Source organism: Protomyctophum parallelum (genome assembly GCF_964188405.1).
Source record: "Protomyctophum parallelum genome assembly, chromosome: 14".
In the NCBI taxonomy this organism is placed as follows: Eukaryota; Metazoa; Chordata; class Actinopteri; order Myctophiformes; family Myctophidae; genus Protomyctophum; species Protomyctophum parallelum.
In genome coordinates this window covers 38550459-38576227 of record NC_139709.1, presented here as the reverse complement: position 1 = coordinate 38576227, position 25769 = coordinate 38550459, and the positions used below count along the sequence as shown (strand labels likewise).

Below are 25769 nucleotides of genomic sequence, written 5' to 3'. Positions count from 1 at the left end.
ACTTTTACAAATGAATGACGATTGGTTATCTTCCATGGACAATAAGAAATTAGTAGGTGCTGTTATGCTGGACTTCAGTGCAGCATTTGATGTAATTGATCATTCTTTGCTTGTAGATAAGCTACAGTGTTACGGTTTCACCTCTAATGCATTGTCTTGGTTTGGTCATTATCTCTCAGGGAGGCAACAGAGGGTCTTCTTTAATGGCAGCTTTTCAAACTGGAACCCCATTAACTGTGGAGTTCCACAAGGGAGCTGCCTGGGGCCTCTGTTATACTCCATTTTCACGAATGATTTACCACTTTGTGTAAAGAATGTTAATACAATTATGTATGCTGATGACACAACATTATATAGCGCAGACACATCTGAGCAAGTTGTTACTGACACATTAAGCAGAGCTCTAGCAGACACTTATGAGTGGATCGAGTGTAACAAGCTTGTGCTAAATATTTCAAAGACAAAGGCCATTGTGCTTGGATCTAGATATATGTTGGGCAAGAATCCTCAGTTAAAATTGTCAATTGGCAACACACAAATTGAACAGGTGAACACAATAAAACTTCTGGGAGTAACTATAGATAGCTCTTTATCTTGGTCAAAACATATAAATAATATTGTAATCAAAATGGGAAGGGGAATTGGTATGGCTAGAAAATGTTCTGCTTTCATTTCTCCTTCCATAATGAAATCGGTTATCCATTCTTTGGTTTTGTCACACGTAGAATACTGCACTGTTATCTGGTCAGCAGCTACTAAATCTGATTTGAAAAAGTTACAAGTTGCTCAGAACAAAGCGGCTCGTCTGGCATTAGGCTCCTCATACAGGACTAGTATTGATTATATGCATGAACATCTTGCATGGCTTATGGTGGAAAAGAAATTAGAGGTGAGTCTCCTAATGCTACTGCGAAATATCATCACCACCGGTAAGCCATACAGCCTGGCTCACCAGTTAAAAATGACTGCTGAACATGGTCACAACACCAGAGGAGCAGCCTCTGGAAACATAAGAATAAGAATAACACCAAAATCAAACTGTCTCAAAAACACTGGTATATATAGGGCAATAATTCTCTGGAATGCTCTGCCGAAAAACATCTTATCGACAATAAATAACAAAACTACTTTCAAAAGAAATGTCAAACAATACCTTGCCAATTTGTCTATATAACTGATTTGAGTATTTGAGTTTATTAATAGTTTTTATCATGTGAATTTGTTTTTGTATTTTTAATTTAGTTTTTCCTGTTTTAATGTGAATTTTTACTTGTACATCTGTATTGTATTTGTGTTATTCAGGACCCCAGGAAGACTAGAGGCTCTTTCATGTGTCTCTAATGGGGATCCTTTAATAAACATAAACATAAACACACACACACACACACACACACACACACACACGGGGTGCTTTGTTGTGCAAAATTAATGCTCGAAATTGAGTCAGAATCATGAAAAAACCCTAAATCTTGCCTTATATAGGATGCCATATATAGGATGTTAATGGTATGGTATGGTTACATAAGCAAGTGGATTCATGAATGTATAAATATAGATAATATTTTAGGCCAATAAAAAGGACTATATATACCAAATTTCCCACTTTAAACAAAAGAAGCCTGTCGGCTGCCGGACTATGAGGTCAGACCCCATGACTTCATCCACTGGTGGAAACTATCTAAGTACATGTACACAAGTGCCAGTGGTGGAAAGTAACTAAGTGCATTTACTTAAGTACTGTATTTTTTAGGTATTTGTACCCGACTTGAGTATTCCAATTTATTCTACTCCACTACATCTTGGATCCAAATATTGTACTTTTACTCCACTACATTTATTTGAAAACTTTAGATACTAGTTACTTTGTAGATTTTGATTATTATAACAAAACACAACCCTATTCCCTATATACATTTTGGTCATTTGAAACAAGCTCACAATGTGTCGCATTGTGATGCAATGTGAGCTTGTAGGTCTGCTATTTTCAAGAGATTTGTATACATTCCAAAACTTGGATATTCTATATAATGAGCACTTTTACTTTTGGTACTTAAAATAAGTAAATGTTTGTACTTCTACTCAAGTAAACGTTGAATTCCGGACTTGTAACAGAGTACTTGTAACAGAGTACATTGCAGTAGGCCTATTGACAATTCAAAAGTGAAAAGGTGCGAGTACTTCTTACACCACTGGCGGAAACTAACAGTACAACAAGTACAGTACACTCAAGTACTGTGACCTGTGAACAATTTTGAGGTACTTTTCTTGAATGTTTCCATGTTGTGCACACTTCTACTCCACTACGTTTAACTCCACTATAGGCAATTTGACAGATTTAGTTACTAGTTACTTTGCAGATTTAAATTATTATTACATAACGCACATTACCAACGTCCACTACTCAAAAATAGCCTATCTACAAGCTCACAACGCACTTTGAGCATTTTTGAGAGAGAATTTGTCAAGAGTTTGACACATCTGAGGAAATTTGAGTACTTTTATGCTGGTACTGTAAGTATTTTGATGTTGATAGGTTGTACATTTCTTCAAGCCAAATAATAAATACAGGCCTTTTACCTGTAACAAAACATGTCTACATCGTGGCATTGCTACTTTTACTTAAGTAAACTGCCTGAGTACTTTTTCTTCCACAGATGACTTCAAGCAAATGGAAAAGCCATCAGACGGCTGTTCAGGAACGATGACCTCACAGCCAGACGAACCTGCACACGTTCCTGTTACTATACTTGTGGGGACGTTTGGCCCTCACAAGTATAGTAATTCACAAAATATCACGTACACCAGAGAACACGCACATACACAAACACACACATTTGTATGTTCTATACTTATCCACGCCTTTGTTTTTTCTCGGCTTGATTACTGCAATGCACTTTTTTCAGGACTGCCTAAGAAAACAACTGACAGATTACAACTTGTCCAAAATGCAGCAGCCAGAGTTTTAACTAGAACTAAGATGAGAGAACATATTACTCCAGTTTTGGCATCGCTGCACTGGCTTCCGGTTGTTTTTAGGATTGATTTTAAAATTATTTTACTTGTCTATAAAGCTCTCAATGGTCTCGCACCTTCCTACCTACATGACTGCCTGCCTAAATATGTCCCAAACCGCCCCTTAAGGTCTTCCACCGCCGGCCTGCTCGCTTTGCCCCAAAAAATGGCAACTAAAAAATACGGGGAAGCAGCTTTTTGCTTCTACGGGCCGTCGGCATGGAACAAGCTCCCACTGTACCTTCGTCAGGCAGCCTCTGTAGACATTTTTAAAGCTCAGCTCAAGACCCACTTCTACAACATTGCCTTTAATTGATCTTATATTTTTTATTTTTCATGTCCTCACTGTACTGCATTACTGCTTGTTTTTTAATGTCATTGCCTTGCTTTTCTTTTATTCTCCATTGTTCTGTAAAGCACTTTGAGCTGCATTTCATGTCATGAAAGGTGCTATACAAATAAAGTTTTATTATTATTATTATACTTATGGGGACGTTAGGCGTCCACATAGTATTACAAGTACACCAGAGAACACACACACACACACACACTACAAGCACTACAGCTCCTGTTTCATCGTTTTGTTGTACTGCCACAAGGAGACATCACAAAGCCGTAATGCTTGAAGATTGATTTAGTTGCATGACACGGCCTAATATCTACAAGCTTGCACACTTCGAGAGTCACAGGCTTGATGCCTATTTGTGAGCTTGTAGGGAAATCCTGACTCAGACAAACCAGCACCAGCCTGTCAGGCAAGAGGCAACTGGACTTTCATTTAACACCAGAGGCACTCTGCCGCCTGCTTCATACTGTCACTCTGCGGCTGCCACCATCATTGGGACAAAGATGTTTGTATGTGGGGGCTGTGGGGAAAAGAATAAGGTCAATAAGAATATCAACGTGTTTGGCACAGAGACCAACTTCTGGCTGAGCACGCCTTCTGAACAGCTTCTACCTAAGGACGCAGATAATCTGGTTAAAATTCAGTACTCATAATGTGGGATATTCCAGCATTAATATTATACCCAGAGCCAACATGAATGCGCCAGCAGGACATAACATGGCTCCTTCGCTCCAGAGTGGCTTTCTACAGGCAGCGAGGAGCGAGTCCCCCCCCTCCTCCTATGGTGCCTCCTCCTGATGGGACATCCATCAGCTACCCACCTATTCTGCACACACGCACACACACACACACACACACACACACACACACACACACACACACACACACACACACACACACACACACACACACACACACACACACACACACACACACACACACACACACACACACACACACACACACACACACACACACAACGAAACCATAATTATTGGGACCCCATTCTGGCTCATAACGGTAGGGAACCTCGAATGCAAAGAGGCTGTAAGTGGCACCTGGTCCCTTCCTTCCCCAAGGACCTTGACCTCGCCCTTCACACACAGACATGCACGCACGCACGCACACACACTTATACACAGTCACATGGTGAGATCTCTCTCTCTCTCTCTCTCTCTCTCTCTCCTCCCACACTGATATTCCTTTCTCACCTTGCCCGTCTTTCTTCATCCCTCCATCCTCTTCCCCACTAAAACACACACACTAAATATCACAACCGTGTTTCTTTCCATCGCAAATATTTTTGTTTTGCTGCATCACATGCGCCGTACAACAAAGCATAGAGGATAGGTTTAGTAAAGAAAGGTGAGCAATTCAGTGACTCTGGATGATGTAATGTAATGATGACATTGGTGACACTGAGTGATGACAAGGTTTTTTTTTGTTTTGTGGCAAGGTTTTCAAATGGCGCTCGGTGGCACAGTGGTAAAGTGCCTGCCCATGACAGAGGTTGTGGGTTCGAATGCACCGCAGCCGGGACACTCGACTGCTGAGTATGTCAGCAGGGAGTGTTGGGTGGGAGCCTGGAGGAGTAGGACGAAGGCTCTGCGTCCTCTCGGTGGGGGCTCCTCGTTGGCAGGTGGGACCTTGATTTGCGCAACTCTCGCTCCGCTCAGACCTGTCCGGTCAGCAGCAAAAACGTGTCTTTGTGTCTGTCCTTGCGACCGGGCATGCTAAAACATGTGGTACGCAGCCCTGACCGGAGTGGCTTGGAGCGGAGGACGGTCCTCACTCCAAAGCCGCTCTGAACCATTTTAAGAACAGTTAAAAATCGTCCCGCTCCGCTCCCCGTGCCGCTCCCACCCCGCTCTGCTCATAGGCCTATACTCTGTTGTGTTTGTTCAGTAACAGGGTTCTATCCAGAAAGTCTACTCACGCACGCAAACACACGTGCACACACGCACAGCAAGACAGAGCCAACACACAGCACATATACAGGTGGCATGTCAACAGAGCCAACACACAGCACATATACAGGTATCATGTCAACAGAGCCAACACACAGCACATACGGTGTCATGTCAATGGATGGGTTTCCCAAAGAAATGTTGTGTTGCACGTAGCTTGAACACACCCCTCTAGGCCGCAAACGGAAGCCTGTGTGCGGCCTAATTGGATCAATCAGCCACTATGTCGTTTTTTGGGAAACACTGTCAAACACAACAACATAGACAACCTAGACTAGAGCACATGCAGCCATACCTGTCCTCATTGCGAACGTAAGGCCTTCTGCATTATTACATTTAGAAGCAAACCTGTTTCCCTAAAGCCTACATACACCTGTCGACATTTGGCAGTAGTAAAACCATTCACAGAGAAATGTGTGATGTGAGTGGTCACTTTCTTCATCTCATTTAAATATAAAAACTTTGAAATTAAACAAACATGTTTAAGCCTACTTCAGCATCAAATAAATGAAATTGCCATATATATATTTGAAGAGTGAAGAGAGCCTACTGTCAGCTGTCCAGCAGTCCAAATATTATTAAATTAAATTTCAGAGGTGAAGTGATGTGGGCAAGGTAAATGTAGGCCTATATGAAAACACTACTGTCCCATTGTGCAAGTGAATTAAATTGAATAACATTTGATTGTGGGTTAATAAATATAGGCCTAGGCAAGGAGGTTAAATGGGAGGCTATTGTGCAGTCAAAGTTACCAATATAAGCTAGTTAATTCAGCATTATTTATTGACCGGTCAGGCCTCAGGCCTACCAATATACAGTAGGCCTCAGGCCTACCATAGGCTTCAGGCCTATCATTGCGTGGCACACATAGACTGTAAAAAATATGGACAAAGCGTTCCCCGGGTCTAACATGAACGTAAAATGAAGCCTGTAATGATATGCTAATTCCTGATGTAAGTCGCCATCTTTTGGTACCAGCTGGCCATTGGCTGGCTCCGTTTTGTACCAGCTGGTCATTGGCTGCCCAGACAACGAGGCGGGACTTCCCCCCTTCTTCTCCGTTGGTTTTTATTTTGACTCGAGTGGGAGGAGAAGACTCTTGAGTGGGAGGGGAATCCCGATCATAGACTGTAACGGTAGCCACGCCCCTCAGAACATACGCGACTTTATGGTCATTTTTTTAATTAATGGGACCATAATTTTCCAAAAAGAATATTATGACATTAGAAATGAGACTTTAAACTAGTGACTGGAAGAAGAAAGTATTCATGACCATGTTTATTAAGGTAATACAGTCTAGGTGAAGTTGGGCCAAAATACATGGGCCTCTATGGAGCTATGGGGCTTTTTGGGTCCAGTCCAGCGCCACAACAGGCCATTATATGAACTACCGATTTCAAATGAGGCTTCACGAAATATCTGGCTGACTGCCCCCCTTGGTGGCACATCTATGCACGGAATAGCTATGTTCACAGTGAAAGGGGGTGAACCACATGCATACTCACTATGCACATTTCCTTTGGGAAACCCAGCCATTAGCTGTGTCGACTCTCAGTCAGTCTCTCAAGCACACACGAACACACGCGCGCGCACACACACGCATGCGCACACGCACACGCACACACACGTTTATCAGCCAACCATCTGGCCAATGGGCAATACTGCACAGTGAGCGGAGCAACAAAGTATTGCTAAACACATGAAGATAAACTCCATTTAGAATCATTAGGCTTACTAAATCATGAGACAGAAAAGTGAAGCGCAGGTCTATAGGAGTCGTTCTCAAAAGTGCCAAGAACCCCCAAATTAATCTATTTGGCCCTGATCTGAATATAATGTTTATTTTGTTATATTATTATTATTAATGTATGTATGTATGTATGTATGTATGTATGTATGTATGTATGTATGTATGTATGTATGTATGTATGTATGTATGTATGTATGTATGTATGTACTATGTATACATGTAAGTATGTATCTGTATGTATGTATGTATGTATTTGGTTAAAATGGGTAGAGTTTAAAAATAGGCAAAAGCATGCTCTGTTGCACGGGCCTAAAAGTGGGTCCTTAAAAACTGCTTCAACTTCTGGGATATATGTATGTATGTATTTAAAAGGGGGGCTTTTTGGTAAAATCCCAACCCACAATACCTTCATATATTTAAAAGGAATACCAAATAGGGTTACCAGTGAAGGGCAACATGCCTATTCAATGGGGACTATGCAAGGCAGAGGCGTCCACCCCCCTGAGTCCAAGTTAGACTAGACCACATACCTAAATGTATGTATGTATGCATGTGTATGTATTATTTTTAATTAATTATTTTCATCTTTTTCATCTTTCAGGATCTGTACAAGATTTTATTCAAGACTTTTTGAAAATAGATCTAGCAGAGCTAAAAGCAGATCTACAAGCTCATAAACATAAATAGCCAAGCCAATAACAGGTTTAAAGTGGTTCAACTGATTCTGCTGGGGACCCCTGGAACCTAAAGGACCCCCTGGCCCTTGGGGGGTCCCCGGACCTGACTTTGAGAACCACTGGCAGTTTGGCACTGATATAGCATGTGATTGAACCAAACTACAGAAGGTGCTGATGGTAGGCTATATGGAAGAAAAACGTTGCATTTAAAACATTAATTTTCCCCGTCTCCATCGAACCAGCGCAGGGAGATCAGGTAGCCTGGCATGCGACACACTAGGCTCGCTCAATGTAAACAAACACGGACAACACAGCACTCACCGTTCATAATAGATCCAACACAATGACCTGCACGCTTGTCCTGTTGTGTTGTCCCCAAAAGCGACGCCATCACCGCACCACGTCCCAGTTTGTCCCCATAAAGGTCTTATGCAGTTATGACTAGTAATACAAATACAAATAAAACGTGCCGGTTGTTTTAAGATAAAGAAACATTTAAGACAGATGCGTTTGGCTTCTTTGTGGAGGAGAACTGCATCGCAGCCTCTCCATTGACTGAGCGCACGGAGCGCGCTGATTGGTGGAGGATGGGGGAACGGGTTGCCAGATGTTTATGTTGTGTGCACTATCTGCAATCTGCATCGAGTGATCTTGGTACATAGGAATGGATTTATTGGAGATTATGGCTTTCCGTAGGCCTGAGTCTGAGAGCCTACTTCCTGTCTGACCATGCAAACTGTTAAATTAAATCAATCAATCAATCAATCAATCAATCAATCAATCAATCAATCAATCAATCAATCAATCAATCAATCAATCAATCAATCAATCAATCAATCTTTTAAGTTTTAACTTTTTTTGTGTTTTTTTTGTAAATCAATGCCTTGTATAGTATACTATATAGGCTATACATGTGCAAAAGCATCAACAATAGCAGATCCGTTTTGAGCTTGTAGATCTGCAAATTTTGTATTATTATTTATTTTGCTATTTTTACAGTTGTGGTGGTCTTGTGGACATAATGAAGTATATCAGATAAGAACGGTCCTGTCTTCCGCGCCCTCCCCTTCTTAGTTGGGTATTTGTCTCCACCATGTGGAGATAATGCTGCACTACACTCTCCTGCTGTTGCACATTTCTGTTGTTTTGCTCTGACTACTAGTACGTATTTTTGAGTGGTGCAACCACTCCTACAACCAGCAATGTCAGTGTACACACACCTATGTATGTATTGTATCATGAGCACGAGTATGTGACTTATTAATACCAGTAGGGGGCGCCAGAAACAGAGAGAGGGGTAGTGCTGTGCCTGAGAGAGAGAGAGAGAGAGAGAGAGAGAGAGAGAGGAGGGGGGGGGGGGGGGGGTGGGAGGGGAGGGGAGTTGCACCACTCGGTTCACACAGGTGTGAGTTTTTTTTAAACAATAGGGAATGCAAGGCTGACATCATGGTAGGCTGTCACGCCTACCGGCGCCATTGTGATTGTGATGGCCTACAAGCCCTATTACATATTAGATCTGCATCAAGTGTAGGCCTATAAAGTTGGTGTTTGAGTGTTTAGTGCACAGTGCTAGAGCTCTTTCAGTTCGCCAAAATGGGCAAGGTGAATTGTAACACCAAAAGCAGTCCAATTCAGTTAACTGAACATTCCCCTCTGTGTATCACGGCACCCGGATGCCACGGCAAGGTTTCTGCCCCACAATGATGATATAGGCTATCTTTACATATAACACGCATAATATTCTTGTAAATTGTTTTATTGAGTTTTGTACAAAAGAAAAACAAACAAAAATACGATACAACCGCTAGGCAAACAGGTTTAAGAGCAGTAGACAACCTGTCCATGAAGGCAGACTGAATGATATTATATAGAGTATAAAAATATACTCTGAAATAACTACTAAAATAGTGAAAACAGCACATCTACATTACCATATGTAATCAGCTTATATCTGCTATTTTCAGTCGAGTATAACGTACGTAATTATACTCCCGACTAAACATTCACATTGGAAATGTCTCTCTGAAATGTTTGCATCTGCTCCAGTTCAATATTCTTGCTCACGACATGGTAAAAACAAATCTGACCTGGAGTCAGAGCTATAGAGATTGAAAAAGAGAAAGAAAAAACAAATTCAAAGCAGGAAGAACATGTATATCGTCACGAGTCAGCTTTTTTATTTATTTATTTTTTAAACTAATGGGTTTTTTCCACTGAGGCCACAAATCAATAAACTATTTAGATTTACAACACAAGGTCGGAAATCGACTTTATAACGCATAAATGTCAGAACAGAAATTAACAGAGTACAAAAGGATATTGCATTGCTGTTCTCTTTTTTGTTTCACTTTGTTTGGCAGCAAATTATAGGCTGCCGAATAGAATATGTTTGGCTCTCAATGCAATGCATTATGAGCTTGTAGATCAACAATGAATCGCCAAGTGACATATTACATTACTTGACGATACATAATTGATCTACAATATTTTAACTATCTTGTCTCTATTTTGGGCATGTCATTAGCAAATTCATTTAAAAGGTTATTATTTTATTGCGAACATTGTCGCTCAATAACCTCCAATGTGTCATATCTTGAGCTTATACTGTAGATCTGCTATTTTCGGTATTTTTGAAACATCGCTTCAATGGTTGAGAGAACAGGTATTCACACTGTGAGCCTATGGAGATATGTGTGGTCTATTATCTTTACTTATAAAGACAATATCAATTATATATAAACGTCACTGCACTGCAGTCAAAATGTTTTGCAGGCTCAATATCAGCCACAGACAAATGTCAATGTGCTTATCATGTATAAAATATAGATATTAATAAGTAGCCCATGAAGTACCGAAGAACAGCCGTTCATCAACATATTGATACTTGTGTAAGATATAGTTTCATAACTTTGAACTTCTGGTTTATATCAGACTGTGCTATAAGTCAATATGATTCAATTTCTTGAACTCCGACCTTGAAGTTGTGGATTTAAATGGTTGACTCACAATGTAAACATCCATGGTGATAAGACGATCATATACTGTGATTTTGATATAATCTTTCACTGGTACATTTTTATACTGGTATTTTTTTTTTAACCATTCAACATAAATGTGTTGACGTCATCTCTAAACAGCGTTTTTAGTGTCTTTCCCGGACGACACTTGCACCAAAATTATGCCGGTAACTGAAATGTATTATGTATTTTGAATGCATACAGTACTGAAAATAAAATATCCTCCGCACGAGGATCCTGCAGCACTTCCGTGGGTTTTGCAAGGAAGCTCTTAGAAGGAAGTGAAGTGGTCACGTGACTGGGCTGCCCCATGACACTTTCATGGACACTTTCACGGGAGCCAAACTACACCCGGAAGTTCGGCAGAATGCACTGGAGTCAATGAGAGCTCAGTGACCAGCTCATGAACAAACATTATTTATGAATGACTGAGACCTTTTGTAAAGTGATCGCTTCTGGAAAATAAAATAATAAATATAACACGTTATTTTAGGCTGTCTTATTTTTTTATGTGCATACTACTTAATGTGATTTTCTTTTTCAAAGAGCAGAGAGCAGCCCAGGCAGTGCTCTTCTATAAATACCTCAATAAAATTAGTCGAAAGTCGAAAAACAACCACTCGGAAAAAACGTGTGATATCACTTATGTCTTCTTTCATATTCCTGAACCAATTATATGACAAAGCTCACAATCGTTCATGTATAATGTTTGTTATGAGCTGGTTCAGCCGGCTCAATTCACTGCCATGTATTCATTGCACTACTGGTGTGAGTTTGGCTCCCATGAAAGTGTCCATGAAAGTGTCATGGCGCAGCCCAGTCACGTGACCACTTCACTTCCTTCTAAGAGCTTCCTTGGGGTTTTGTTTCTAATTGAATTCTGGGAATGGCAGTTCAGACAACGGAGCTACCAGGGGTGTTTTGCCAAAAAGACTACAACAATGGATGTTACACAGTATGACTTAAACCTTTTGCAAAAAAAACAAACAGAAAATGAAATTCTGAATAGATGAAAACAGTCCTCCAGCACCTGTGCTAGCATTAAAGTGTAAAAAAAGATAACTAAAAGAAAAGAAAAGAAGAAGAAAACGCACACACCCTATGTTCACGTCATACGGGAGGCAAAACATTTCCGAAAAAGGAATGCTCAGGTTCAGATATTGCATAATGCCTGTAGACTGTTATTGGATATTTTGCTTCCACGTTGGAATTCCTTACAATTTGGAAGGCAGCAATGCTACGAGAAGTTCTGAATGACATAAAAATGTTGTTTTCTCATCTCTCTTTCCAAACAAGAGTTTGGACGTCGGGAAGATCACGTACTGGGTTTTAGAACCATGTTCTCATTAACGGGGCTAAAAATAAAAGATCATGTCAACAGTTAACACACCATGTCGGAGGTATAACTGAACACGAACACGAAACAATTTGCAAATTAAAAAACACTATAATCATAAAAAAACGAAAACATATTGCATCATTGTATTATATACACACACACGCATATTAACATCCTTCACAAATAATCGAGTACTCTATTATCTGTACAATATATCCACTGTCAGACATGTTGCAAAATGCAAAATACCTTTTTATCATACAATACAATTTATATTCTATACAGGTTTTTAAATTGTCCGTACAGGAATATGCTAAGAACCCACACATGCCTTAAAAGGCCTTCAAAGTGCATGGTACGTGGTTCTCAAACTGCAGTCCAGGGACCCACAGGGTTCTGCAACTCTGAGAGCATACAAACAGAACCAAATGGACCCTTACAGGTTAACTCTGAGACACTGTACACTCTCAGAGTTATGGGGGTCCTTGAAATAAAATGTCAAGTTTGAGAACCATTGAGAACAACTTGGAAGCCACTTTTAGGAAAAAAATGACAGCAGTTATAAAATAAAGCCATTTATGCATCATTGCATGACAATGAAAAAGATAAACCGTTTTCGTGAGAGCGGGTTATAGTCATTCTTGGTTTTGCGATAGCAGCGGTTGAGGTTCAGAGAAAAAAAAAGAAAAAAACAGACATAAAAGTAAAAAATGTGCAAAAACGGACTCCGGGGGGTGCCCTGCTCTGAACTCTTGGCATTTTCCTCTCACATGAAACTTCTTAAAATAACCAGCTCTGGCTTTCCTTCCTCATCACCTGGGTCTACATTCATCTACATTCCTGAGAGGATCGCATTACTCAACACCATCTCCCGTTACGCTCTGGCCAAAGTGGTGGACAGTAACTAAGTACATTTGAACTACTTGAGTAGCCTACTGTACTTTACTTTGAGTATTTGTATTTTTGGATTAGCGTACACATAGGTGTCGGAGGGGGGGTCAGAAGGGTCTGAATGTCCCTGCACAATTGGGGGATGACTGGTCTATTTATTTATTTTCCCCGACTGGTGCTGAATGCTCGCCTCTCAACACCAATGGCCATTCTGGCTGTAGTCTAGTCTACGTGCAGTAACTGCAGTTGCTCTCTCAGTCTCATCAAGGTGTCAGACAAGCCAATACACATTAATTCATCGTTCTTTACGACCCGACTTTGAGTTATATTTGACCAGGAGTATCTATGCTTTTGACTCAAGTACCGGCGTTGAGTCTACAAACGATCTACAAGATCACAATGTGTCACGATAAAGATACATTTGAAAACTTGAAATGGGAGATTCTGCACAATGAGTACTTTCACTTTTGGTACATTAAGTACATTTTGATGTCAATACTTTTAGTACTTTAAATTCTTTCAAAAGTAAGCCTTTCACTTGTAACAGAGTATTGATAAATTGCAGTATTGATACTTTTACTTAAGTAAAAACATTGAGTAGTTTTTCCACGACTGCTCTCGTTGCATTTCAGGCATGCTGGACATATCGGTCAGCTTTCCTAAGAAAGGTTTAGGCCTACTGCAAAACACAGATAGTAAACACCGTCAGTGATGAGATGACTTGACCACTGGAAACCCATACGGTTGAGTGGTGTCCCTCAGGGTGCCGTGCTAGTGTATTGTTTCTGTTTTATGTTATTGTGGGGAAAGTTTTCGCCAAACATAGCCAATTGTCACATTACGGATGCTGGGATTTAAGTGATTCAAATACAAACACCGCTAGGCATTATGGTCTATGTACGAGCAGCGAGTCACAACAGAGCGAGGCGGGCTCTAGTTATCGGACTCCGTTATTATTATTATTATTATTATTATATATATATTTTTTAAGGCCACTGCATTGTTCTTTGTTTTCAAACGTACATCTGTTTTAAAAACGTTTCCTTCTGCTCTCTCTCTCTCTTTTGGAAAATGGCGAACGATTTAATGTCTCTGTCAGAGCCACACCAACTTCTCCCATCAAGAAGTCTTAATATGTTTGTTTTCTTGTGTTATTTTCTAGTCCTGTACAGTTATTTTTTTCAGTCTTGAGTTCCTTTGGTCTTCATTTGCAAGCGTCCTCTTCCTCCCCGTTGGAGCCGTCCGCCAGTCCTTTAGCTACTTCCTGCTTTGCTTTCCAAAGCAGGAAGTGCAGGGGGAGGGGGTGGCATGCATCCAGGCGGCCTAGCAGGGAAACAGGTAGAACCCCCCACCAATAACTGTTGAGAGTGTGCAAAAGGAACCGAACCGCTCAGTTCCGTTTGCACGTTCTCATCGTTACAGACCCCATAAGGGTCCGCTTGGTTCTTCTATCAATCATTTAACTGGGGGAGCTCCATAGCTGAAAAGCACAGGATCTAGCGGTGAAGCAGGTTGACTACCAGTTCGTACGGGTTCTAGCGTTGAAGCAGGTAAACCACCAGTTCGTACGTGGACATCATGATGGCGGTGTTGGGGATCTGCCGGACCAGGTGTGTGGTGAGGCCGCGGTACAGCGCACGGTAGCCCTCCTCCCGCGGCACGGTCAGCAAGGTCTGCCAGAAGGAGCGGTAGCGGCTGCCCTCCTCTCGTAGACGCGTGCGGATCACCTCTGCCAAGGGGGGAGGAGAACAATAGTTATTACATGTTTTATCCTGTTCATAGCCTGAATGTTACAGCACTTCAGTCTTAGTGTTCAGTTAACACCCTGAACACGAGTTACACAAGTTAATTGACTGTAGAACACTTTCCCTCCCGTTCGCGAGTTACCCGAGTTATGTTTTCATTGTTAATTCCACATTTTTAATATATATATATGCACACAATAATAAACCGCGTGGGTAGGCTATGGAGGTAGCGCAGGGTAGACATACTATGTGGGTAGCGCAGGGCAGACATACTATGTGGGTAGGCTATGGAGGTATACATACTGTGTGGGTAGGCTATGGAGGTAGCGCAGGGCAGACATACTATGTGGGTAGACTATGGAGGTAGCGCAGGGCAGACATACTATGTGGGTAGGCTATGGAGGTAGCGCAGAGCAGACATACTATGTGGGTAGCGCAGGGCAGACATACTATGTGGGTAGACTATGGAGGTAGTGCAGGGCAGACATACTATGTGGGTAGCGCAGGGCAGACATACTATGTGGGTAGACTATGGAGGTATACATACTGTGTGGGTAGGCTATGGAGGTAGCGCAGGGCAGACATACTATGTGGGTAGACTATGGAGGTAGCGCAGGGCAGACATACTATGTGGGTAGCGCAGGGCAGACATACTATGTGGGTAGGCTATGGAGGTAGCGCAGGGCAGACATACTATGTGGGTAGGCTATGGAGGTAGCGCAGGGCAGACATACTATGTGGGTAGGCTATGGAGGTAGCGCAGAGCAGACATACTGTGTGGGTAGGCTATGGAGGTATACATACTGTGTGGGTAGGCTATGGAGGTAGACCTACCGTGTGGGTAGGCTATGGAGGTAGACATACCGTGTGGGTAGGCTATGGAGGTAGCGCAGGGCAGACATACTGTGTGGGTAGGCTATGGAGGTAGACATACCGTGTGGGTAGGCTATGGAGGTAGCGCAGGGCAGACATACTGTGTGGGTAGGCTATGGAGGTAGACATACCGTGTGGGTAGGCTATGGAGGTAGCGCAGGTCTTGGAGGTGGCGGCGGCCAGCATCATGCCCACGAAGTCCGAGGCATCCTTGACCCCCTCGTCCTCCTGTTCCACCATGGCAGTGCGGGCCTTCGCCTCCCGCAGCCGCCGCTTGATGCTCTCGTAGATGACGAAGTGGATGACCGTCTCGGAGATGCCGGCGTACGACGCCGACATGCCCCGGTAGAAGCCCCGCACACCGTCCGTCTGGTACACCCGTTGCACGCACTCCAGCGCGTTCATGCGCCGCTCGCCGCGCTTCCTGTGGGAGTGAAGGAAGGACGTGATTAGGTTTAGCGGTGTTGGCGGTCTGGGTGAGCTGGTTCTCAAAGTGGGGTCCCGGGAGAGTGTTAATATTTTGTTGACTAAGACTAAGACAAAAGACTATGATTTTTAGACTAGACTAACACTAAACAATGTTAGATTACTAAATAGGATTAAAACTAAATGGTGTGTTCAAAATCAGAATTTGCTGCAAAAATACATTTTAGTTATTGTATTAGTATATACAAGGCTATTGCAAGTTCCATTGACTGTGTTCTTCGGCACCATATGATCCCCACCTCTCATAAGATGCAATGGAAAAGTTCTAACTGCACTCACATGTAAAAAATAAATGCACCATCAAACTTTCAGATGCTGGTTTCCCCCAGTGTGGAGGAAGAATGATTAGATTTTTTTTATTATTGTGATCTCTCGCCCCAGAAATATATAATCCTTTTGTTTCTGTTGTGTGTGAACAATAATAGCAATTCAAAGCAGTTGTCCTCAAAACCACACCTCCAGTCGCTGTCATAAGATCACGGCAGCAGAGCCTGTTTATGCACAGCTGCACGCGGAGCTCCAGCTCATCAAGTATAATTTATGCTCTGTCCCGCGATGGTGTCACGCACGCAGACCACTAAGCTCGCAACAGTCGCATCCGCAACGCGATGTGAGCTTATACATCAGCTGTTCTCTGCGCGCAATACTGTTGCGCAATGAAGTATAAATGTCTACCTATAGGGTGCAGTGAACCTCACTAGCCAACACACAATAGGAGATTGAATGGACTGAAACCAGCGCCCCCCAATCCAGAAGGTTTGGAGAATTGATTGCATTGAAACAGTCATCCGAGCAACCAGTCTCAATGTTTGTAAACAAATAATTGGTCTATTCTGCACACAGATTCCAAGCTGCAGGACCATTTTTCACCAGCAGGTGTCAGGCTCATGCATGTGATATCAAGCCTGTTATGTTGCATGTTTGCATGGTTCCTTCAGCGGGTTCGAGTAAATGGCGACGCCCCCCAGTCACGTGTCACATATATATAAAGGCTAGATGGCTCAAGGCAGTCTCCCTCAAACTCCCTCAAATCTTGACGGATTTACAAACAGGTTGGTTTATTACGAACGTTATCAACGTGGCTATGATTCAGGATGCTTATCTGCTTAATGTTTTTTTATATGAACATCATATAAAAGCATACAAGTCTTTGACGTTTATAACAAACCAAACCGTTTGAAAATCAGTTGAAAATTGAGTAAAAGTACATGCCCCATAGACACAATGTTATGCTGCCCCGAAGTAAGATGCACGTAGCGACGTCGCTCTCCATTGGCGAGCAGCGCGGTTGAGCCATCTAGCCTTTCTCATACTGTGTATATATATATATATATATATATATATGATTGTAGCTATGTGAACGTGGTCGACGATCTATGGCATTTTCCCAAGATAAACAATCCCACATATTATATTTCCAACATTGTGAAATGATGCACAAATGCTTTGCTGCTAAGAAGCTGTGGTCGCTCCACATGAATGTCACGTCTGTCGCTAGATCTCACAAGAGTGTGCACCTTGTAGGTTTCCTAAACCCATGTCACACATATGTTACTAGCCCCTCTCGGAACCCTCCGTAAAGCTTTTCTGAAATTTGGATGTCACTGTGCGTATCTATATTTTCGTATTGAAATGATAGAACGCGGACATAAATATCGTCGTTAACGTCGTGTCTGCGCCGTTTGACGGCTTCTTTTTGTTTGAGTTATTCTGAATTTGTGAACTATAAGTACCTATACATACCGCTGCGAATTCTCTTGTGTCGCGGAAGCCGTTAAGTATTTTTAATCTTTGTTTGACCGATTTGGAAGCTTGGATTCTTCTTGTTTATTTACCGTTTATTGTACCGCCTCCCGATGTGCGGTTGGCTTGTGCCGGCTACGTTCCTGCCTCTGATCTGCTCTGTCATAGCTATAGCGCCACTAGCTAGCCAGTATGGCGGTACAATGAGGTGTCGATAAACAAGGAAGGAAAAGAAGAATCAAAGCGACCAAATCGGTCAAACAAAGATTAAAAATACTTAACGGCTTCCGCGCCACAGGAGATATTCGCAGCGGTATTTAAAAAAAACACATTCAGAAGCCCTCAAACGAAAAAAAGCCGTCAAAGAGCGCAGAAGGACGTATCCGAAGGTATTTACGTTTATTTATGTGTGCGTACCCGGTGGCAGGGTGGAGGTGGAATAGGACCCCATGCTCTGGGTCTCAAAAATGTCAGAAACTTCAGTAGCAATATTGTTCGTCGACTTTTCACAGACAAAAACTAATAAACTAAACTTATGTTTGGTTGCGCTCTGGTGTTGCGCTCTGAAGATAGCATATCTACAATCTCACATCGATGTGAGCATGTAAAAATATTGTCTATTTTCAGCCTGCAACCATGTATAAAATCAGCCATTACGACAACATCAAGGCTGCTCCAAATGACCTTTGGTCAACAAAATGTTAGTCGACTAAAATAGTATATTACTATGTGGGTGGGGTTCATGTGTGGCCCCACATGGCCAATGAGATGTGCACCTATTTATATCTACGGTCAGCCGTAATATGGGTGTCAGGGTTGTAGCCCACATGGTTCTCACCTGGCGTCCAGCTGTAGGCGGGTCTTGATCAGCCAGATGGGATTGGTTGCTGTGATGGCAGTGAACCCTGGGAAATGGAGTTCAAAGGGTCAGACACAGAGAGCAAAGATAGAGTCAAAGCCAACTACACTCTTATCATCTACATATAACAGACCTAATAGGAAGGCAGCACTTCACCCAACAAGTGATATGTACATGAATACTTCATGATTGCAAACAGTATATGACATGGCAATATTGTAAATAGAATAGATTATATTCTAAACAGCATAAGTACCACACTGATCTTGTGAAATGCCACCTCGCTGCATTCTATTCTACACCAGTAGGTGTCTCCCTGGAGTTACAGTAAGCTGACTGCAGTATGGATATGTGGTGTCTTTAACTTCAAGCGTTATATAACACAACAGTAGGCTGCTGTTTCTTTATTGGCTCATGGAACTTTATTTTTTAATGACACCCAATGATAGATGAGGTCATGCGAACATGTCAAACTTTAAGAAAGTTTATTGACTATGGCAGACAAACCCTTCCATAGTCATAACCAACGTTAATTAATTAACGTTACTAAATAGGATTCATATAATTAATTGTTCATATTTAAACATTTCAGATTAAAGAGGTAGTTCAGTCAATGGCAATGTGCATGTATATAAAACTTAAATCCATCACTGATTATCAAATGCTAGATATGATTTTCCTCAACCAAGCAATATACAATTAATCTCTTCAGTCAAATCAAACGCAGCCCGCGGAGTCAGTTCAGTCAGTCAACCTCAAGGGAGGTTCTTGCCATGCTCAAAGGCCCATACTATGCTCAAGGGGTTAACATGCTGCATTACTATGTGGGAGTATACGTGTGTGCAAGTCTCACACGTCATTCGCCGATGCGGCAGTCAGCTGTCTAATTGGGCAGGCTACTTAAGCTCACTAGACTCCATGCTCTTCCTGCCTTCCTCTGCTCATGGTTCCCGGTTGTATGTGATGTTTTCTCCCACCACCACCCCAGCACCACCGGTGGGCTCTGCTATCTATGCTCCCCATGGGGGGGTTATTGTATATCTATCTCCCTGCTCTTTATGTTTTATGTTGTTGCTTAATCGTGCCGAGCAGGGAGAAATCCAGCAGAGCCGAACGCCAAGTCAAATATCATATGTACACTCGTTACTCATTCTGCAATAAATATTGTTTAATCTATTCGTGAGTTGTCTGACTGAACTTATTTTAATGAGTAGACTAAAACACTGATCTCTAAATGAGGACAGCTCAAATCTAGCTCCTTAAATTGTGTCACCTCCTCTGTGGGCTAAAATCAATTAGTATACAGTAAAAATCACAAGTGTTCATTGGATTCTGCGAATGTACAAATGGAGCTTTTTTTGGTGCATTTGTACATTCAGGATTTTGTGGTGTTCCACTGCCACAGCAGATGAAAAGCGGTGTGTAAACTCTAAACCATTGGTTTTCAGCCAGTGGTCCTTGAGGGTATTCTAAGTGGTCCCCAGCTAAAGGATGAGAGTTGGTAACTAAATGGATACTGTATATAGACTCTTGAGAGTATAAAATGAAACCAACCAAATGAAAGTGAAACCGATCAGCTATTTCCACAAACTTTCTTTGGATATTTCAGTTATTCGTCATATCTGCCCTGTGCATTTTTTTATTACCAGGCAAACAGAAATGTATTCTTTATTCATATGTTCCAATGTTCAATGCCAAAAACACAATTAAATCGTTAAACACAATCATTTGTGTGACAATTAATCATCAACTTAAATTTGTTATCGTGACAGCCCTATTTGTTGATAGAGTCAAACGTTTTGGTAAGAGTTCCTACAGGTATTTGTCTTATTATGACCTGTGTCTGTTGATTAAACTATTTCAGCCTTTGAATAATGCACTGTCGTAGGCTGTACACTGTAGATACAGGTAGCAAAAAACTTGAAATGGGACCTTCTGTATAATTAGTACTTTTGGTACTTAAAGTACATTTTGATACCAATACTTTCGCACTTTTACTCAAGTACATTTTGAATTCTGGACTTTTACTTATTAGATTACAGTATTTCTATATTCCAGTATTGATAAACATTTGAGCGCTCTTTCCACCACTGCGGAAGAGAGGAAGAGGAAGTGAGGAAGTAAGCGTCTATGGCAGTGTACTCATGAGGGAGCCAGCTCCGCCTCCACCGGGCAGGGAGGGTTTACCCCTTTACCCCTAAAAAGCCCTAAAATTAGACACTGTACCATAGTCACACAAGCAGCAGTCACAACCAAAACTCCCACACCTCAAAAAAAAAGGAAAATTCTACAAAAGCTCACAGCGCAGCACGAAATGACACACTTGTATATCTGCTATATAACAAAAAATGAAAATAATAAATATGTAAAATAAAATACAAACTTGTAAATGTCAGTGCCATCTCACGTTTTTTACCCCATTCCCCTCTCCCCAGTCCACTGTAAACATGTGGGTCAAAGAGCCTGACCCAAATCCAAACACAGCTTCTAAATGACTAAAAGAACAGAAGAGCCTAATTTAATGAAACGGTTGCTTAAATAAATACAGTAAGTTGAGTAAGAACTTTAAAAAACGTAAACGTTTTGCCGATGCTGCAAGTTGACATTCACCAGCTGTTTAAAAACCAGGAAGAGATGCTTGGACTAGTTGTCTTCTTGCTGCTACTTCATGCGTATATGTGCCCACGCTCTAATCAATGTAGCAAGCAGTGTTGCCATGTGTGCTAATTATAAGAAACTTTGGCCTTGTTTTTCTATAAAGTAACTTGTGTAAATAAATGTTTGTAATTGCCTGTTCAGAGTTTTGTGGGAGGCTTGTTTCTAAAGTGTAGTTGCTTATTTAGGCTTCCTTCCCTAACTAATTTACTGCCAAGAACGACTTTTAAGACTTTTTTCCCGATGGACCTGACTGTCAAGGACGACTTTTTAGGTTTTTTATTGATTAAAGGAGAATTCCATACTAAAAGGCTTTCTTACCTTTCTTTGTAGTTGTTACGTCCCCACCAAAGAGGTCCAGGTGTTATTTTGTGCAAAAGCTCCTTATTGGCTGTTTCCCCTACCATAAGCCCTAAATGAATTGCATTGAATTGAATGGGAATTGAATGGGGCTATGGGGTGTTGTGCTAATTCGCTTATTTCCATCGCTCAAAATTATAATTTTGTTGTATATATCCTCTCTTCATAATGTAAATAATATCCCAAGCGGCACACTTTACTACTTCTTTCGATGGAAATAAGCGAATTAGCATAACACCCCATATCCCCATTCAATTCCCATTCAATTCAATGCAATTCATTGAGGGCTTATGGTAGGGGAAATAGCCAATAAGGAGTCTTTGCACAAAAAAACACCTGGACCTCTTTGGTGGGGACGCAACGACTACAAAGAAAGGTAAGAAAGATAAGAAAGCATTCTAGCATGGAATTCTCCTTTAAGTTAGATGTGCTCTTCACCACCATATTATGAATACATCTGGGTTGCTATAGGCATTGATAAACAGGACATGAACCGTAATTTAAAAGGTCTGCCTCCATCCACAACTGAATTTGTAAAATCCATTTATCCCAGATTATGTTTTTGATCAAAACCAGCGTTATTCACGGATCATACTGTAAGCAATGCGTCGCTGGTAGCGGTTACAAAATGTATGTTTCGGGTGAATTAAAATAAGATCACAGGACACATTACACAGCTGTTTTTACTTCTGGTTCACGACCAGTGAGTTTTTTGTCTTCAAAATAAGAGCTTACTTTGAAAAGATGTGGAAGGGGAGAACAGGAGGCGAAATAAATCTAAATCAGTTTTAATGTTGTTTAAACCTTACATTTTCATGTAAAATAGAGGTAAACAAAATGGTTGCTCCTTTTTGGGGGGGCTTGTTTTCGTATAGACCTGGCACCGCTCGCTTCTCTCGCAAAGACCTGGCAACACCGGTAGAAAGCGGCTGCTGGCACGTTAAAACGTGAGTGTGTGTGTGTGGGCCCGGGCCTCTTGAAATGTGATCCTTTTTGCAAAGATAAGTCGCCTGGAGTTAAAAGCAGAGCATGGCCTAGTTTAAGGCTTGGTGCTATTCTCATAAACATGACCTCTAATGCAAAGTTGCAAACAGGCCTGCTGTATGTCTGTCTGTCTGTCTGTCTGGCCCTTATGCTCCTCTGAGAGTTGAATACAGACTCAATGGTTCCCAAACACTGGGTCGGGACTCTGGGACTCATTTGTGGATCACGGACCAATTTTCACGAGTCACGACTCGACTACATTTAAAAAATAAAATGATAAATGGCCATAAATAAATTAAAATATATAGGCTAATTAAGAAGTAGTGAAAATAGCCTTGACTTGAAAAGTTTGGGAACCACTGGGCTACAGTATAGAAGTAATGATTTTACACAAGAGCAGCGGGTGCATGCATGCTAGTGGGAAGTACATTTACTCAAGTACTGTAGCTAAAGCGGCACTATGTCACTTTTTAAATGAATATGTCCAATGTGGATGGTAGAGTATGTTGATACAATATAACTTATACTGTTGATACAATATAACTTATACAATCGGTATGGTACCGTATGCTAATTCAATATAACTTATACAATCTGTATGTTACAGTATGCTAATTCAATATAATTTATACAATCTGTATGGTAATTTTTACTGATGGTCAAGATGAAATTGATCCCTCCATTAGCTCAATGGTTAAAATGTCAGCACTTGTGCAGGGAACCGCCGAATCAACTTTATTGTCTCATCATAGTTTTACAAGTAAAAAAGTGGCTGTGTACTGTAATATTATATATTCAAGGTGCAACGCTATTCAACCAGGTTTAAATTATTCTGAAAGGGGACATGCTGCATAACGAGTATGTTTACAGTTGCTACTTTAACAATTTACAATTTACAATTTAGGCATTTAGCAGACGCTCTTAATCCAGAGCGACTTACATTTAAGCAAGAACCCATTAAGCATCTTGTGTAATTTTAGAGTTTTGTATTGGCTATTCAAAAATAGCAGATATACAAGCCCAAAGCGAGTCACTTTGTGCCGCACTACAAGCTTGTGCATCAGCTATTTTTGAACATATAATATATATATATATATATATATATATATACACACCGGTATATATACTGTACACTGTAGTTATACATTGGCTTTCTGGGCCTGAACCCAAGCTTCTTAGACAGAACAGTGGTTGCATAATACATGCAGGAGGGCCGACAGACAGGGCTGTGTGGTGTGCCCACACACACACACACACACACACAAACACACACACACACACCACACACCACACACACGCGCACACACACACACACACACACACACACACACACACACACACACACACACACACACACACACACACACACACACACACACACACCTAAGCCTTCATTCTATTCTACGTTTTTTTCCACTGCAGTTTGACCTACATTCTCAGCCAGCGAAATGTGTGTTTGAGGAATCTTTTTTTGTGTGTTAAGATACAGCAGCGGGGAAGCATGAGGTCAGTCCGCTGCCCCCCCAGGTTGGCAGAGGAAGTGTAGCGCCCAGGATTACATTAGATAATTGACACTGGGTGGAAAAAAATGGGTTGCAAAATCGTGGGATGAAAATTATTAATAAAAAGAATATACAAGAATATATATTTTTCACATCTGTCAGCCAAAGTTATGCTAGCTGTACAAAATGGTATTGATAAAACTGGCACTTTATTAACACACACACACACGCACGATGCAGCGCAAGGCATGCCGCTGGCTTTAATTGGTCACAGCTGTAATTAATCGCAGGCTTAATAAAACTGATTCAGTTTGTCTCAGTATTAAGAAATCAACTCTTTTCAATAGGCTACGTGTGTTCGGTTGTATGCCATTTTAGATGGGTTTTCTGCACGCATGATTCTACATACTAGTAGTAGTACCGTACCACACCCACTCATCATATTTACTGGTGGTAAGTTCCATTTGAACTGGTGCTCTACGTGCTGCTGGTTAAAACATTCTCCCCTCATCTTGATCCTCCCAGTTTTGAGCCACGGTTGCACCATTTTAACTTTACTGTTTATTAGTACTGTAACTGGCCACTGTTTAGCTCTTTGTGATCCGTTTGTGATTTTCGCAAACACAAAGCCAACATAAATAAATATATTTAATAAATTTACACAGGCACTAGAGAACAGGAGAACAGCAGAATTACCTAAATTAGTTTTAAAAAAGGAATCAAAATTTCTAGACAAGAATAACTGGTTTTCCAGTGTATGTGTGTGTGTGTGTGTGTGTGTGTGTGTGTGTGTGTGTGTGTGTGTGTGTGTGTGCGTGCGTTACATAGTTCCACACATGTGGGGAGGTTCATGAGAGCAGGCCGGGACAATATGGGCTGGGTCACTGTGCCAGGACCCATAACTATCTCACCTACTGTATTTGCACTACGTGCATGCTGAGAATGCCATGTCATGAACTGCTAACATATATAGGCTACTGTATATATAGCTGTATGCTCATAACCACGTTAACCCCAGGCTCTATTTTGGTCATGTCGTTTCAGTCATTATGGGTCGGTATTCTCAAAGAATAGACTAGGTCCTTGTTGGAGTTGAGGCATTACATTTAGTTTGACACGGTTCTACAGATATATACTGATTTGCACGCCTCGCACTGTGAGGCGTGTGCGAGCCCGCAAGCTCACACACACAAGCTCACAACGTCTCGATGTAGATTGGCTAGTTGAACTATTTTAAAATGTTTTGAAATAGTAATACGTTTAGTGATAAGGGGTGGCGCATATTCTATTATTTTGGGGTTTATTTTACTGTTGAGTGAAGACCACACACTGACCTCCTCAAACCCTGGATAGCCATACATGGAGAAGACTGGATCATCACCTACTAGATATATGGAGCCCCCCAGCAACTCTACATCTGACCTCAAACCCATATCTCCATATATGGAGCTGATCTGCTCTCACATTCCATATGTTGATCCTTCCCCACCCGGCCTTCCTCTTCGATGTCTCCCTTTAATTTTGACTGATACCTGTCCATTCAAACTCTAGACGGGCCCGCCC

The 25769-nt window shown here is 41.5% G+C and overlaps 1 protein-coding gene across 1 annotated transcript in view; it reads right to left on the bottom strand.

Annotated features, from left to right (window-relative positions):
* Window positions 1-9969: 9969 nt before the first annotated feature.
* LOC310870876 (solute carrier family 25 member 36-A-like) overlaps window positions 9970-25769 on the bottom strand; it is a 32286-nt gene continuing 16486 nt past the window's right edge. Inside the window, exons 5-7 of the mRNA XM_083782226.1 lie at window positions 18685-18751; window positions 15749-16041; window positions 9970-14728 (exon numbers count right to left, since the gene is read on the bottom strand). Coding sequence (XP_083638352.1) covers window positions 14535-14728; window positions 15749-16041; window positions 18685-18751 — 554 coding nt within the window. The 3' untranslated portion in view covers window positions 9970-14534. The remainder of the gene's footprint in view (window positions 14729-15748; window positions 16042-18684; window positions 18752-25769) is intronic.